Below are 19,114 nucleotides of genomic sequence, written 5' to 3' on the forward strand. Positions count from 1 at the left end.
ACTGTGGTAAGTATTAAGTCAATTGACTGAACAGTATAAAAGTAATTAGTAAAAAAACAAATTTGCCGTAAAACGTAAACTGACCTTAATGTGCCCTAACACTTTAACCTAAGTTCCTAAGTCAATTAGGGGCAATAAATTGTATTAAATACAAAATGGTATCATTTGAACTAATTTTAAGATAGTCATCAATGATTAACTGAAGTATTTAGTCAATGGAATGTATGGTATAGAAATTATGAGAAAATAATCCCAGCTTGCTCTAAAGCTTGACATAATGTGCCCTTAAATTTTAACCTTTGTTCCTGAGTAAATCAGGGACCATAATTTGTTTCAAGGATAATATGGTGTTATGTAAGTTCATTTTGTGATAGTCCTAACATTTATGTGAACTATTAAGGAAATTGAATAAAGGGTATTGGAGTTATGAGTGAAAAATGTCCACTTGAACTAAAACTTTAACCTGACGCTGACGCAGACGCCGACGCTGATGCTGGACGAGTAGTATAGCCTCCTTAACCTTGAATTTGCCGAGCAAAAACTAGAATCTTGATCAAACGCATTGTATACATACAGGCAATTTACCTACTTTTTTTTTTTATTAAGGGTGTAATATGAAACGTTTTACAAGGTTTGATAAAGCAATTCATATGACATATTAAAATTCATAAAGCATTTTATAAAACTATAATACTACTACAACTACTACTAATAATATAATATTAGCGAATAAAAGGGGCTGCAGTGAACTATGTTGAACTATGTTTAAGTACTAACATGCCGACTCGGATAATTACGTTGGATACGCATAGGTAAGTTAAGATAACTACATTTTAATTCGATTTACTACGAGTTTCAACCAAGATGGAACAAGGTCATTCCGAAATGGCCACGGATCACTGTTGTGCATGTTCAAACGTTGGAGGGACTTGAGAGTTCTCGATAAGTCTTCAACTTGTTTTGACCAAAGTTGGTATTGATTGATACGGATTACTACGTTGAGGTACGGCTCAGGTACGTACCGATACTTCGTTTATATCCGTGGCTAGACTTAGCTTTTGGTACCTTGTGACTGGTACAACTATCTATATACACGTGCACTTCACAGCTGTCCACTACTCCGTGACAATCGCTCAATATGTATCCAGGCTATTGTTGAGTCCACTATTTTGTACAGGTATTATCTCACATGCACTTTTATCCATATTATCAAAAATATCAAACCCGAACCTGTAGGAGAAAAATATATATCACTTCGAACTATATTTCGAACATTGAGAGTTATTCCCTACTTTTTTCAAAGCTCACAAAACGAGAACGTCTTGATCAGAACACCTCTACTACATTACTATTGCAATAAGGAACACGATTGATTTTGACGAAAATCACCAAAGACGCTTAATTTGTTTTCAGTCATTGAACGGAATTGGATTTTCAACAAAAGGTCACGACCTTGACCTTTGACCAACTTACGACAAAAACATGAGGGTGGTGGTTTGAGGGACCTCTTCCAAGTTCAGGGATATTAGGCCTTAGCTTTATTCAGATATTCAGCTAATGGTAACAACGACCTTGAACTTTACCCACTGACATCAAAAGCACTAGGATTCAGCTGATGGCCTTGACCAACCGGCCAAGTTTGAGGTCCCTGGTCCATAGCGTTTTTCAGATATTGATTGGAAACCGATTTTCAGCTGATAATTGAATGTAATCTGATTGTCAACTAAAGGTCACCACGACCTTGACCTTTGACCGACTGACCTCAAAATCAATAGAGTTCATATCATGGTCACGACCAAACTACTTAGATAGATTAAGGTCCCAGTGGTGCCAAAGCGTTCTTCATATATTGATCGGAAACCAATTTACAGCTGTATTCTTAAGGTCACCAGTAAATTGACCTTTGACCAACTGACCTCAAAATCAACAAGCAGTATGGCTAGTCTTGACCAACCTGCCTACAAAGTTTAAAAACCCTGGTCCTAAGCAATTTTCAAATATTGGTTTAAGCATATTTTATTCATCAGCGTACACACTCATAACATAAAAACAAACAGTAAACACATGTTCAATCTAAAGATAATGATTAGAACGAAAGATAAATATATCTTTAAAAGTTCTGCTCCTAAACTTAGCAAAAGTACACAGTTAGTGACTGACATTTGTACAGCTGACAATGTAGATGACACAATGAGATTTATATTGTTGAATTTAATGGTTAAGTAGTTGCATTTAAGTTAATTGTAAAACATGATTTGGCTTTATTAAATATTATTAAATATGTGAAGATTATGTATTTACAGACGACGTACACGGACAAGGTAATAGCTAAAAGTTGAACAACTTTGTGTACTTAACAATGCAAAAGTAATCTTAGTTTATTTTCACTAATCGAATACAAAAGTCCTTGATTTTGCTTGAGAACAAAATAAAAAAGTTAAAAAGGATGAAAGAGAAGAAATATGGTAGGGTGGTTGAATTAAATGCAATTCTTCGTTGAGACCTGATTGTTAGTGCTGATTATCACATGTTTACAGAAAGGAGACAATTCTGGGTGCAGTTATAAACAATTGGATATGACTGGCACTGGCTATCAAATCTTTTTGTCATTTGACTAAGGAGGCGAGCTGCATCGAACAATGTCTTATTTTGTTCTGTAATGGCAGTATCACCGTATAGTAAATTGCGAAGCGTTACGTCAGTCAGAGTTTCCATAGAGTTGAGCATAAGTCTGCTTTGGTCAGTATAAAGAGGACAGATAAGAATATAATGATACGTCTCATGAATTCCACACGAACATAAGGGTGGGGGAACAATATCTTTAACAAAGGGGTTATGGTTCAAAGAACTGCATCAATTCCGTAAGCGAGTATGAATGACCTGTTATCGACGTTTTTCATAATAAAACATACTATTTGACTTTTAATTATCCTACTTTAGGTAAACTTTAAAATCAGAAACAGTGTCAATGTTTTGTGCTTCAGCTGAGAGACAATTCCATGCTAAATTGAGGAATGAACGAATTTATTCATATAAAGTGACTTGTGTGTACAAAGGCAAGAAATATTGGATGCGTTTCTAAGTGACCTTATTGATGCTTGACCGACTGAAGTAGAATACCATTATCAATGCCATCGGGCCAAGATGCTTTACCACAAAGAGATTACTTGTGAAATCTTTGATATTGGAAGGTACGATAGCAATGGAATCAAGTTTAGCATCATCATTAGTTAAATCAATTTCTGGTATGTCTTGTTTTGAATCGTCAACGTAGGTCTAAAGGACAAGGAAACCATTAAGGATTTCGGCCTTGCCTTGGTCGTTTACAACGCACTAGCCCTCTAGTGGGTTAAGTTGTGGAGGAATGCCTTACGATTTAGCTACTTCTGGTGTTACCTTTCGAAGCAAGTGAATCAAAGTATTTCAATTTTGAACACCGAATCAGAGCGACAACTTCGTTGCGCAATTCGCGAAACTTAGTCCCATGTATCGGATAGTAAGTGCGTTTGACCTTTCGATAAGCTCTTTTGCGTTCTCGAATTTTTACTTTAATGTCATTATTCATCCAAGGAAGATTGATAGTTATTAACTTGTTTGGAATACAGCTGTCGGAAATATCAACAATTGACCAATCAGTGTCAAAAATCTTTTGGCAAAGTTGTGTATAGTTTCCATTGTCAGATTTCTATATTCTACGACAAGTGACCTTCTTTACCGATTTATGGTATCTAAAAAATCCAAACATTGGGCAATGAATACGAATGTTTTGATATAGAAATGGCTCTCCAACTCCACTATGGTCCAAGGTGTCTGAGTTAGCAACAAATAAGAGATCGATAATTGTGCACTGTTTTTCTGTTAAGTGTGTTGGATATGAGATGCATTGTTAAATGGCTAACTGTTGTGATAAGGAGTTGCTTTTACGCCCCGAACTATCAACTAAACTATTCAGATTGAAATCTGAAGAGTAAACATCACCTACGTCGCTCGCTAAGCCCAGTAGGAACAAAAGATACAGAGTAAGATGGAAACGGCTGTTTTACCTATATTTTACATTTTGGCCGACGTTTATATTTGTTTGCCAATTCATGTAATTGAAATTATAAAAATGAGATATGCTAGTACAATCGTCGAGACAATGTCACAAACAAGGTCAAAGAAGGGGGAGAGATCAAAGAACATAATGATCATGTTTATTAATAATCATGTGAAAGTAAGTATGGCGGACATAGCATATCTGATATTGTACCACATATGAAGAAAGTTGTCTATGTTCATAAATCTAGATGTATTAGGTCATTTGACAAAACATCAGAACGCCAAAAGGCTGAAGTACTAATAAACAGACGAAAAATCTAATTGAATGTTGGAGGCGTAGTCACGTATATAATGTAAAAAGGAAAAATAAGAATGTCTAAGCATATCAATGACATTTCATAGTATTACATGACAATATTTTAAGAAACAAAATCCATGTACAGACAACTTTGTATTGCGATTGAGTGATGCTCTAAAGCATGTATATGAACAAGAGGCAAATACTATTGCTTTGATGGCTGAATATTAATTTTTGACATTTTAGACTATGTGATCACATTTTAGAGAAACACACGTTTTTAAACTGGATTCCAGTCTTATTTAAACATGGCAAATATTTAACAAATGAAATAATTTTGTTATCAATTAATTAAATAATTATATAAGTTTAGGAAGACACAGTAATTAAAGTAGTTTAAAGTGACTACAAAAACAAAGTACATTAATATAACTTCGTGAAATAATATGTAATAAATCATATTAACAGTAAACCCATTCTTGTAAATATATTATTTGTTTTGAAAAAAATAAACAATTTGTTTCGTTGTATAACAATCATTTTTGTTTAAAAAGCCGCAATGATAAAATTTCAATTATGTAAGTTAATTTGAAAATGCTTCAATAAATCATAATTTTGAAGTTAATGTTTGAGTTTAAATGACGTAAATTTATGTAACAGTGACCGGTTAAAGTATTAGTTAGTAATGATACAAAGGATCTTATATAAACAGGTGAGATAAATATATTCACTTGAATCGAGTTACTAAGCCGTATGAAAGTGCAGATAGTATAATTCAGGTAAATAAAAAGTTAAGTACCCACTCGTGCAGCAAATATCTTCAAATATTGGTCGGAAACCGTGGGTGAAGGATGCATGGACGGACAGACGAACTATATTCCACCCGTTTGGGGATAAAAATTTCAGGTGTTTTAATACTAACATTTATAAACATAATGTTTAATGTTTTCAGTTATGAGTTAAGAGTGACTTAAGCTTTGAATGATAATAAAAACATGAGCATATATGAAAATATAAATACAAAGTATTTATATCAAGAATTATGGTATTTTTAATCAAAAATAAGCATTTATGGTATATAAAATAAAATTATATTGATTGTATGCTAAACTATTACCAGAAATACAATGACCTGAATAAACAAATTGTATTGTGTTGAGTTCAACTGGACATTTGAGACATATCTCCAAAGTCATATTATAACTTAAATACTTTTATGTTTTAACTGCTTTAGCATAGAAATAAAAGATCCTATAGTTTTAAAGTCCCAGTCTATAAAATAAAGCTAAATGAAAGAAAATGTGAACTTAAATGGCAGTGGTTTCATGTACTTGAATGTATTTATTTCGATATTAAAATACTTTTACATCGATATCCAATTGATTTCAAAAGCATATAAAACCTGTTTATAACAATATTAAATTCATAAAATTATGTTAATTCCCGAAGTATGTTGTTGATCATTTTAGAAAGAGAAATGTGACATAATGCCCTCCTCCGTCAGTACTTATTTCTTTATTGACTTTATTATAATTTTCAATAAGCGATTGTTGTGCGCGAAGCTAGCACCGTAGTACCGCATCGCAATACCACCCCTTGCTCGTTTTTAAGGCATACGCACCATAATAGTGTCAGAAAATAAGGCAAATTGGCATTGCTATCCCGTATAGCCTAAAATCCTAGGGTATTCATATGTGCCATCACCTAGGGCCAGGTCTCGGCTACACAGTGACTTAAGTCCCTATGGTCCCCTTGCTTGTTTCTGCGAGAACAAATCTTACATGATACCTCGAGAACAATACTCTTATTGTACTGTTTGATGTTGATACGGTGCTAGCACTGCGGTGATATTGTGATACGGTGCTTACTTTTCGCACATTTAGCTATTGTATGTAATTATCTTAATGATACATATACTAATATAAACTAAACTAAAATATATACTGCGTATCATTATATACAAAATGTGCATTCCCATTACCCGAAAAAGAAAAGAAACATTTTCAACCTTTTTTGACACGTGACCGCAGTGATATTTTGAATGTCATATAAGGCCAAATAACTGCTTCAATATTTTGGCTAAATCATGACGTTATTGCCTCCCTTATACACATACAGCAGTGACGTCACTATTCAATGTGTACACAAACATCAGATGACAGGAACTGTCAGCAAGTAAAAATGTTTGAATAAATGAATAAAAAACAGTTTAAAACTTTTGTATGTACTTAATTTTGTTAGGAATAAAAAAAAATCATACGATATTTATATAATTTCCTCACACTTTGTGAAAATTGTTTTGACGAACACTTGTACTATTTGGAAACATATTACGTAGTTTAATCATAGCGATTTCAACTTTTTGTGTATATAGACCAAAAATATTCATTCCATTTGGTTTCTTTTTCAACATATACCTCCGACTTCAAGAGTTTCAAAACGTATAACAGCCTTTGCTAGACGTAAAAGGATTATTATAATCGTTTTACCCTGCATCCTGTAGAAATTCAATGTCACACTGTCTGTACACCATATTTATGCACTAGAATACGCAGAAATTAGTAGGTTGTATAGAAACAATTTAATTTTTAACAATACAACTATCCTTGATATTTCTCGTATTGATATACCAGATCCCAATCTAGGTATTCTCAGGATTTCTCCTAAATTCATGAAATCACCTGTTATGAATGTGGATACAATCATTATACCCAACTTTTAATATATGAAGGTTGGATATACTGATTATATGAATGCAGAAATTCCCATCATATTGTCCCTTTTTGTATCGATATATGAGTTGATCAAAAGCTGTAGTGAATTGAGATTTACATAATTTGAATTGTTATAAACGTATAATGTTTTCACTGGCAAATAAATGACATTATAAAATTGAAAGTCTTCCCATCATCACACGGCGGCTGGTTGTCATGTTTAAAGTTGCAGTTATCTGCTTAACAGTGGGTTTGCATCAGTTTCCCCCGGACAATATTGTTGTAAACTGGATCTTCTGCAAACATATGGAAGGGATTCAGAAAAAACAGTCGAATTGATTACATACATATTGAAACTAAGATATGGTGTGATGGATCAAATCAATAATTACTATAATGATTTAAAATTGAGCTTTCATACAGTTTTGTGTGATTTGATTTCATGCGCCATTTTCATTAATTATTAAGAAATCTTTTAATAATTGTTTTGACTTTGTTGATCGTTATACAATTATGAACACATCAACAGATCACTCCAATCTTCAGGAATAAACCATTCTTTTAAATAATGTATACAGCATTTATATACTTTTCTTGACATTTTCGTAGTGCCTTTGTGACTTTGAACTCTTCTTATCCAACGCCGTGTAAATGTGCGATTCGTCAGGCCTAAAAGATAACGTAAACTTGGTTTTACCCACAATGAACTGGTTATTGTTATATGGTAACGGTAAGGGAATTTCTGGAGACTGGTTAGTACAATTTACAAGAAATATTTTCAAGAAGTACGTAACATTAAAAATAAATCGATTATCAAAGACGATATTATATCCTTATTAACTTAATTAGGCGAAATATATACACTTGTGTAATTCAAATCCATCAATTCGGCACACAATTCTGTTTGATTCAGTTTGTTGTAGACATCAATAAACACATGTGCCAAGAAAATATAACATGTACCTGATTACGTTTATAACGTGATTGGTGTGTTATTGAGAAAAGGCTTTCACATGACTGTGTGGTAATTTATAGTATTTGACTCATATGTATCGAATGGGAAATACCGTAATGCTTGAATAAGTGAAATCTACAATCCTATTAAAATGTCTTTTTCTTAATGCCGAATATACATTATCTTTTATATTTCAGATGTTTAAAAAATGTGAAAAACATTCGATGATAGACTAATAAAATCTATTATAAATTCAGTTCATATAGTGACTTTATTTCGTCCTACAGTTTCAATATATTATTATCATGTTTTTATCTTACCCATTGTTTTCAGTTTCTGAAAGGTTAAGCGATTATAAGCAATTAAAACCGTCTGATAAATGTAAATCAGAGTATAAATATAATTGAAAATCAAATTTATTTTAAAAAGTGCAATTTCAAAATTCCATGTTGAAGCTTATTATAATGTTTTGTATATATATTTGTAAATTTGATATACTATTATTTGTCATTTAATACGGAATTTATTAAACATCTTTTCTTAAACTAATAAAAACCAAGACTTATCGAGTTAAATAAGAAATTTGATATTACATTAATCTTAACCATTGTGGTTATTTCAACAGTGGCTGTTTGACAGAATCAAACAAATCTCTTTGTTTAATCATCAAAGATTGAAAAATACTAAATAAGAAAAAAAGTATTACTAACTAAGAGCATCGTAAGTCGATGCATTCGTTGGCAAAGACACGTCCTCGTACGCCTCTGGAGCGGCATATGTGAGGTTGTCTGTACCGGATCTATAAAACGAAAAGGGAAATATGCCCACTCACACTTTAATGCATGGAAACTATGCTTTGTAGATGGAGACATGGACACCAGTTGCATAATTTTTCTGATTTTTAAGTCGTATTTTATTTAAACAATGTTTACCTCCTACTATCATGAACGTAGTAAACGTTAACATAACGTTCGAGTTGTTATACTATTACTTATAAATGGAAGTGTCAACAGCAAAACAAAATGTACACTTCACGCAACATTTCTTCTTTCAACGCATAACATATGTTTAATAAACACTTAAAATACTACTAAACATTGAACAATGAGCATTTTAAATAAAATAATTTAAACACCAAAACATGTTGTGCATATTTCACAGCGTAGTATATGTAACAAAATGGCGCATTGGGATTGTATATTCATGGAAGTAATATTCAGAACAGGGCCAGTATACAATATTGATCTCATCATTATCCTTAGACATAACTCAGTGAATTCTTTCAGCAAGCTAGGTATACAGGCCAATCAAAATACTTAGTTTCTTATTTTCAATTTAAGCTTAATCTAAGTCGGTTATTGAATACGGTACCTGGTCTTAATTGGATCAAATAACGATGCAGCTAATCAATTTGTGTGCTTCTCATAAATGACATGTGTAGTGAATCATTGGGGCCTGCCTTAGTCATGCGAATAAATAGTGCAGAGTGAGCTAGTAGAGTCATAGTTATTTGTCTATAGGTCAAGGTTATTGACGAGCCTTCTGCATTTTATTAAATGTAAAACTGAAATGGTATGTTTAGATCACTTCCCATGCATCAATAGATGTTATTACACCATCAGTGATGTAATAAAAAAAGCTTTCCTAATTGCGCTTGGTTTTCCTTTTTCAATTTAGATTTGTCAGTTCTTATGTTTAGCCATGGTATTTGGTAACGGTTTTATAGTTTGAACATTCAATGTTTGACTAAAGGTCAACGAGACCAAAATCTATACATTTTATGTCGCAGTAATAAACTATAGCTCTACGTTAGAACTGACATATGGTGCAAGGACTACAGTATACAATGAGTCGCTTGCACATAACAATATTTTACAATCTAGAAACTGATTGACGTCATAATATGCTATGTCGGAAGGCAACATTTTGTAAGTAAGTTTTCTTTTACTTCACCATTTTAAATGAAACAAAGGGCAGTCTTTGCCGCTTAAATAGCTCCGCCTGCGTTCTATAACCGAAGATTGATAAGGTGAATAGTTTCATAAAACACTTCGACAAACCTGTTTCCAAAATAATGTTTTGACAGAGCCCCTCAGACCGCCGTATTTTGAAAAGGTTTGTCGAAGTGTTTTAAGAAACTAAACTTTGGAAACAATATAATCGTTAATAAGATCGTTAATAATCACAATGAGTCAGTGCAGACATTTGCTACTAGACTTGGGGAATAATTTCATAAAGCTTTCAACTGACATTTAATAAGGCGATCTGGAAAAATATCACTGAAAACAGCGCTTCACTCTGGTTTGAAAAAGTTAACGAATCTTCAGATTATTCACCAAAGAACTTATACGTTTAAAAAAGATAAAAAGATATTTGAAATATACATGAAAAAATGCCAGTCCAGAACAGCAGAATGGCTGAAAACAGGATATTAACACTGTAAAGAAGACAAAAGACTCATTTGAATTCAATGAAACAAGTATCTGCTACAGAAGCTTCATGACAAATTGATAGGTCTGAAAGAGAGAGATAAAAATAACGAAATGAAGAACGAGGTTGAAACCATGGTTTTGAAGGAAAGGGCAATAAAGTTCCAGGTACTTTCTCAAGAAACTGAAAGGACAATTGCTGGCAATACACTGATGCAAACTTTGATTTATTTGAAAAATGCCAAAAGAGCCGTCCAGCCATATAAACACAGGTGCTTTGCGAGAACTGCAAAAACGGTTACAAAAAGCAAGTTCCCATGATGTGTAGCCAACCCTGGTTATTTGATGATGTTTTATATTGAAGAAATTAATGCAGGCGATGATCTACCTAAATCTTCTACACGTCTCTTCTCCTAACTCCACCAGACGATAAATATTTTGTCAACATCCCAGCCAAAATAACTGTTGCGGAAGAAGTGTTTTCAGTAGATGACAATTACATTGGTTTTTGCATTAATATCAAACAAACATTACATTTAGCGAGTGACATTCCATTTCGGCAAATGCATAGGCGTCGACCACCATCCCTGTTAGGAGAACCAGAAAATATCTGTATTGCTGTATTTGTGTATGTGGTGTTTATACGCTTGAGTCTCTAGTTTATTGTCGTTTGTGCCCTTGCCGTGTGCCTATTAACAGGTTTTTTTATGTTTTCGATTATTGAGCTTTTTTATTGACATGAAATCAAAGTCCCATCAACTTGAAATTGACGGAATAAATACACAAAAAAATGCATTTACTGCTGTATGAAACAACGAATTCTATGAATGTTTTTGCATGGCATTCGGATTAACCAACGCACTTGCTGCTTACCAAAGTTCTCTCTTTTATTCGTCTGTGCACGTAAAAAGTACTGTGAACACTCTGTTGGTTAATGTTCGGACATGTGTTAGGTTATGCGAAACTGGTTTAAACCCCATGAAAACTCAAGAACATTCAAGTGTCGCTCTGGCCCTTAACTTGTTCCTTTAAATAGTGCTTAGATATTTGACTACTCCCAAACTGAGCTGCATATTGAATACCATCCAAGGTTTCATATTTCACAATCAAATGTTACTTAAATTGTAAGAAATACAACTATGAAATAGATATGTAAGTAGTACCAACGATAGTCATCTAGGCAAAATAACTTAATTTCAACACATACTTATAAACAATGATACGTTTCCCATCAACAAAATAACGGAATGGAGAACACTTACTCCGGTTTTCTATCAGCAGCAGCAGCAGCAGCACCTAAAACAACGATTTTGGGTTCAAAGCAATAAAATAAAACATTGAAACAGCTGAAATATTAACTGTATTGTGGGTTTAATTTTCATTCGAAAAAAACATTGCTCTACTCTTTTATTTACCAGCACATGTATTTTTAATCTTGCATTATTAAGCACCTGCAAAATATGTAAACACTGAAATTTTGAAACATCTGAATCTTTGGCCCTCCTAACTCATTTTAAATTTGCACAGGGCTTTTTATTTATACATGAATTTCAGTTATTATCTGTAAATAACATCTTTGTTCTTAACCCTTTTCGTCAATGCCTTTGCCAAGAACTAAAACACAATTTTGTAGTTTAAATACAAATAATACCAATAGAAATTCGAATAAAAAGTTGTCCCGAAAGTAGTATTGTTTTTAACATGTCATGCATAACAGATTTAAAGGGCAACGAAGAGCAGTCGACAACTACCGAGTGTCACTGGTACATGTAAACTGGGTATTCACACGACATATTTTTAATCTAAATAACGCGACATCTTTTTCGCCGTAAACAATACACACCGGTACAAATAAACAAGCCGATGCAAAGATGAATTGGAAACTATGAACTTTCAAAACGACTGCGTTTACTATTCATCGCTTTATTAATATACTTGATGTCATTAAGTCATTACTTGGCCAAAAATGTTGATCTGTATATAATGTATTATAACGTTATTTGTAATATTTATGTTGTTTTTCTGAAGCAAAATAAAGCATATATTAACATTGAATTTACATTATATATCAAGTATAGTTACAGTTAAGTGAGTATTTCCGTCTGAGAATGAGAACGAAGACAACAATGATCACAATCGCTCCGACAGTTCCGCCAATCGCACCTCCAACAGCAAGGCCAGTATTTGTACCAGGTTCGGCTGAAATTAAAAACAAAATATATTATATTGAAATGTAGAGATTTTCATTAGTATACAGATCAGTAACTGCTTTTCATTTTCGCCTTCTCTATTGATGATTCAAAATGTGCATATTAACCTTCAGCCAATACCAGCAGACATCGTAAGATATCTGGATATCATTTCGGTTTAACGTTCAGCCATGACAGCTCGAAAATATTCATCCGAATACATACCTTTTCTTGTTTGTTAATTTATATTGTTTATCCTCCTATGAAATTGTATAAACTGAGTACTTGTTTCTAAACCTTAAATATACTAAGGCGAGTTATGCCTGATAGCTGTCATTTTAAGAAAGTATCGTACCTATCGTAGTTAGCTCTGGTATTCTGACGGAATTTATTCCGTTACAGTTGATTTCTTTGAAAATAATTTGACTATTATCCAGTCGATCCTAGTTCTAAATAATATTATGGGATTTGCTGTTTTTGATAACCGTTTAAAGGAGTGTGAAATTGGCCATTTAATTAGTTACCTGCTTTTTCGATCAAAGGTGGTAGCCCTGACATTTATAAATCGCATTCTTGCATGAGTAGTAGTTTTTGTTGACATTTTACTGAGGCACAAAGATATAAGTCAATGACAAACAGGCCAACCACCCTCAGTAGACAACAATAGGTTGATGACAAATAGATAACAACAACATATAGTTTTCAATCCATTTTGAGGTTGCCGCCCCCAAACGGCCTGTGAAATCAGGAGTTCACTGTCGCTAACACTGTTTTATAACTATCCAAACAGACAGTTATTCCAATATATTTTATATATAGCTTTTTTTCTTGATTTATCATAGCCATCTTCATTTGACGACAATTAAATATAAAGCAAGACAAACAGAAATTGGTATTAACGACACGATTAAGGTACATCGTTTTATGAATGTAGCCAGCTGAAGCAACAATGCTTACTTCACTTAAAGTACGATACATACATATTCTTAAATAATAGACGTTCAAAATGGGAGTTCTAATCCCTTAACGACTAAACGGGTTGTTGAAAAAAACAGGGGGTGTTTTGAAAAACATTGAATAAAAGTTTATATTATATTTTACCATGAAACGACGAAATCGTTTTGCACAAAGCATTAAATCCAAAAAAAACAGGTTTTACCTATTCCATAGAATTCTGTAAATAAACTTCTAATGAAACAGAAAACAGTTTTGCATATGTGAATTTTAAAAGAAAGTAATAAACACTTTTAATACAAGGACATATACATTTAATGACATCCAAGGGTAATTTATCTTGTTTTCTTATGATCATTCATAGATATGATATGCTTTAACCCGGAATCCCAATCAAAATGAATGACCCAAAATAGAGACATATCAATTTGAGCGTTAAGGATTTGCCATATAAATACTAGCTGATAAGTCGTTTATACAAAATGCATGTTACTAAGTGGTACAAAGATTTTTGAACTCTTGCATACATACTAACATTTTCGCAAATATCGACACTGTTGCAGTAAATTTACATATTACTGACCGTTCCAAGGCGGTAATAAATATACCTAGATTTTTATATAAAGTATGATGCACTGTGTTGTTTGTGGAGTTTTGTGCTGTCCTATGTTCTTGTTTGTGATTTTATGTTCTATGTCTTTGGAGTTTACCCATGTGCAATTAAACTGGGTTTATGTTTAAACGTTTTACTACTGAGCTTGTTTCTGCAGCTTGTTGCATAAATATTGCCTAGCAATACAATTATATTCTCTGTAGAAATACCTGTAAGAGTTTGGAACGTATCGTTCATCGATGCAGTAGTGCCCTCCTTGTTCGTCGCATAGATAGAAACATAGTACTCTGTTCCAGGAACTAAATTCTCTACTGTGTAAAACATCACTTGTGTGTTGTCATGTTTTACGATTCGTGTAAAATAAGCATATACATCAACCAGTTTTCTGTAGGAAATATGAAATTTCTGAGGAGATCCATTGTCAAATCCTGGTACCCAAGTCAAAGTAGCAGTTCTCTCCCCTATAGTGTCTTCAATGGCGCGGAAGTCCGTTGGCAAATCAGGTTTTCCTGCAATTAGAATTAACGGAAGCTAAAAACTAATTAAATGATCAATTAAATTTCCAGCCCGTGAAGAAGTAGTTCAAATATAGGTTTTTTTATTTACTCGTCTTTTATTGCAAAAAATATGAGCATGCTTCAATGAGATTTTATTTATGCATCTATGTTCAAAATGATAACAGTAAATGCACACATATTTTAAATATTATTAATTGAACACGGCATGAACACATGACCAAACTAACACTGAATTAAAATCCTGAAAGTTCGAACGTGTAAATAAAATAAATGTGAATAAACATTGGATTTAAAGCATACATGGGTATTCGGTCACCACTCACTGTCAGAGATCTGTATAAAAAAATATTTTGATTGTAGATGGGTCGTTTCTCAGGTAAAGAGTGAAGACCATGCTTTGTTGTGGACAGATTTTAGGCGGGCGGGATAAAACAATTATAAATGGTTGTCTTGTTGTTATTCCAGAATGTTCGTACAGTTTACAAATATATTTTATATATGATATAACATCAAATTTATCTTCAAGCACTTGTTTTAGTTTGTTACTTGTTTTGAAGGACAGCAAACGTTCGAACATTTAGGATCAAGCTCAAACAAACGTTTGAAAGACAGGATAATTCATTTTTCAAACAAACGGTTATTTATTTCCCAAATTATCTTTATTTAAATATATGCTACATTTTCATGATATTAAATTATTATTTTTTGCAACATTTACTACTTCAAAGAAGATAAGTTTAGTTTTGATCATGGGAAAGGAACTACCCTTGAGTTTAAATTATTTCTGAAAGTTTATATTTTCACTCTTAAGTTTACAGTTGTTATTTCACTGATAAAACTCCCTAGTTTATCGAAAAGCAAGTGCGAAAAGTTTAAAAATAAATAATCTTGATGTTCAAGACGTAAAAATTGTACGAATATCCGTATTAAAAGCGTTGCAATAAAGAGCAAATCAGAAACTAGGGTAAATGTTCTAAGATCGAAAACGGACGAAAAAGGATATCTTTACATTGTGATATGTATATGAAAAAACTACAGAAACAAGCCCAGTAGCCAAAAGTTTAAACATAAACCCCGTTTAAGGGCACTGGGTAGACATCGAACACAAAAAATACAATCAAGAAACATGGAACAACAGCACATCCCTCCACAAACAGCACAGTGCATAAATGTAAATTTACTGGGGGTTTAAACCATTCTGCGCCCAAAACCTTACTCTTGTCCCATCAATCCAAAATGAAGTGAAAATATCATAGATAAATCGTATACAAAGTATGCATTAACTTGAGGAAACTTAATAATAAAACAAATAATAATAGGTGAACCTAAATAATAGGTAAGACTTAATACTGTGATCAAGTGAAGTCGTATGTTTTAATAAAATGAAAGTAATATACCAGTTGGATTAAGGTGTAACCATTCGACTAGTGGATCACCAACTCCGTTCGACACAGACAATTGGTACATTCTGTAGTCCTCGATCTGAACGTCCAGCACCGTTAAGTAACTTGATAGACCTTTTGTATCAATTATAAATTTGTTCATATCATTCGGCAAAGGTTCACAAGACATGCCAGTCGTACACCGCTTCCAGGCAAACTGTGGCACAGGGTAGGCGACAACTGTGTAGGCTAGAGTTGCATTCACATGCTGGCGTGCGGTAATATTAAGCTGAACATCCACTCCCGGTGATCGCCTTGCCGAACCTGAAATACCAACGTATATTTGATTGTACCCATGCCAGATATTACAAAAGAAACCTCCCCATTCCAAAACATCATATTGACCAACAAGTACTCCATTATATTAAATGAGAAACTGCCTTTTGTGTTATCTCGGAAACTTTGTATTGTAAGGTGATGAATTACAGCAACAGCTTATTTCATATAAACAAGGATAATAAGTATTACTACAATAAGTGTAACAGGAATTACTTTTCATTATGTACGTATGGTGATTGTTTAAATATCGATTTTGTAAGAGGATTCCATGACTGTGACAATATCTTAACACATATTATGACAGAACAGCATAACAATTGAAAATGTTATAAAAAATTCTCTATCAAGTTGATAAAAATCAAGGGTAAGATATCTATGATGTATTTATTTTGCTTATTTTCATCTGAATACATAATAAGCGAATTGCAAGGAGTAAGTTGAAAGAAATGCAGAATGAAATTGAATGTTATAATGATTTAAGCTCATCACAATTTCGGATACAATTTATGTAACAACTATCACAATACAATATCATAAAAGCGCACATCATGTATAAAATAACTATTCTTGCTTTAAAGATAACAGGTAAATGAAACCTGTATACATGTGTACATAATTCTCTCCGAAACTGCAGTTATTGAAAATTAATGTGTACTAAATATAGTTTAATAAGCAAAAAAGTAATTTATATATTCTTGAAATGTTGATTTTCAAATTTTCTTCAAATAACCAGAACAACTGGGTTGACACCCTTAGTAGACTGAACCCCTTTTGGACACACATACTGTTTGCACAAAGTAGCCTCTGTGTTTATAGATTTAACCTTACTAATTGTCAACATGAGTGTTCATGTTCGAAGTATAATACATGAATAAAATTGACTTCATATATAAATTATCGATCTTATAATTGCTGTATTGATGAAAAACCTATGAGCAGATAAGTCTAATTAATTTGTTTTGTCAAAATCTCTGTGGACAACCTGGCCTGTCCATCCTTTTCATTATAATCTCTTACTCAGCCATGCTGTTGTTTAACAGGCGTTTGCACACCTCCCCGCCAATTGGTTGGCGAGAGGGGACAACCCTCCAGCATCATCCCCGTCCATATTCTTAGTCACAATATCTAAACCTGCCAGTGTGTTGACCCTCACCTATCTAATCCATCTTTCTAGTCACAATTTCGCAATCCGTTGAAGAATGTTGCAAAAAAATAATAAGCGCTACAACTCATCTGTTAATGAGAACTGATTACTAAACTCATCATACCGTTACGTGACCAGTTCTGATTATTTCAGCATTGGTCGAAATCAATTCGGTTAACTTAAAAGCGATAAATACATTGGCAAATTATGACCGATAAGTTTACTATTTGTTGTTTACATATTTCGTTTTAAAGCATACTTTGACATATGTTGGAACTATTGGGCGCTATTTAGCATCACGTAGCGTCAGTTATGCATGTAATTCATTTTACGGAGACGGCCGATTTGACGATGACAAAAATAACCGAATGTAGTTTGGTCACGCTCTGGTGAAATGTTGGTGTCGGGAAATCACGCGCTTAAAATTATTTGGAAAAAAACACACACGTAAATTTTTGTTCCCATCACATTTATGTATTTTCCAAGTAGGGGTACTTTGAAAGAAAGAAGTCCTGCTTTATGCACACATACATGCAGCTTAATTTGGACTTAAGCGAGCTTCGCTCACTTTTAAGCCCGTATTAACTTTTTTTAAGAACGTTTTTAATTGGTAGTTCAGATATGATTTAATTTTTCCAACGTTATATATTAGTAAAACATACGTGCAATTTCAAATTAGGTGAGCAATTTGATATGATGATTATATCAAATGATGTTTTGTCTCTTTTTGAACACGTCTGATACTTGGCCCGAATTTTTTTGAAACATCTTAAGTCTGTTATAACAGGATCAAGATCAGCACACTATTTTTGATCTGGTATAAATTTATTTATTTACCGATTTTGTTTTACTCTTTACCCGGTCCCTGAGATATCGACACAACGAGTTTCGTCTGTATTTCCCCGAGTTTGGGGGCCTTTAATGGATATTATATTTGAGATGAATAAAGAACAAAAAACTACTTTTTGTTTTATAAAATCATATTAAGTAAGTACTTTTGCTAAATGAAATAAGATACTTAAGTGAGTTAAACTTAAGAATGTTCGAGAAATTGGGGCCAGCAGTGGAGCAATTGTTGCTCTGGGGCCGTATTTAATACCCATCTAAGTAACAATGTTCAACTTTGTGAAGAATTGCCTTTTTTCTAATTTGAATTCCAAGAAAACGAACAATGTTTGGAGACCAAAACAAGAAAATGGTCTAAACAATGTATGCATATGAATAAATCTGATGAAAAAAGTGGGTATTTAAAATAACTGATGTCAGATATTATGAAATTCTCACTAAGTTGAAAATATTCACTAAGATGCTTATTGAATACGGTCCCAGGTTGATACCAGTTAGGTATAACACAGTGTTACGTACCTGTTTCAGATAAAGATTTACATATTAGGTTTGGTTCAATCGTTTGATACCATTACTTATGTAATTAACTACAGAAAAAAGCTCAGTAGCCAAAAGTTTAAACATAAACCATTTAAACCATGTTCAAATATTTAGACGTATATGTTTAACCTAACCAAATGGACTTATGAATAACT

The 19,114-nt window shown here is 33.0% G+C and overlaps 1 protein-coding gene across 1 annotated transcript in view; it reads right to left on the minus strand.

The window, feature by feature from the left end:
* Positions 1 to 2,000: 2,000 nt before the first annotated feature.
* LOC128241663 (hemicentin-1-like) overlaps positions 2,001 to 19,114 on the minus strand; it is a 43,008-nt gene continuing 25,894 nt past the window's right edge. The window contains exons 9-16 of the mRNA XM_052958685.1: positions 16,106 to 16,414; positions 14,400 to 14,699; positions 12,517 to 12,633; positions 11,697 to 11,730; positions 8,716 to 8,804; positions 8,326 to 8,341; positions 7,640 to 7,719; positions 2,001 to 7,346 (exon numbers count right to left, since the gene is read on the minus strand). Coding sequence (XP_052814645.1) covers positions 7,291 to 7,346; positions 7,640 to 7,719; positions 8,326 to 8,341; positions 8,716 to 8,804; positions 11,697 to 11,730; positions 12,517 to 12,633; positions 14,400 to 14,699; positions 16,106 to 16,414 — 1,001 coding nt within the window. The 3' untranslated portion in view covers positions 2,001 to 7,290. The remainder of the gene's footprint in view (positions 7,347 to 7,639; positions 7,720 to 8,325; positions 8,342 to 8,715; positions 8,805 to 11,696; positions 11,731 to 12,516; positions 12,634 to 14,399; positions 14,700 to 16,105; positions 16,415 to 19,114) is intronic.

Source organism: Mya arenaria, chromosome 7 (genome assembly GCF_026914265.1).
Source record: "Mya arenaria isolate MELC-2E11 chromosome 7, ASM2691426v1".
Taxonomy (NCBI): domain Eukaryota; kingdom Metazoa; phylum Mollusca; class Bivalvia; order Myida; family Myidae; genus Mya; species Mya arenaria.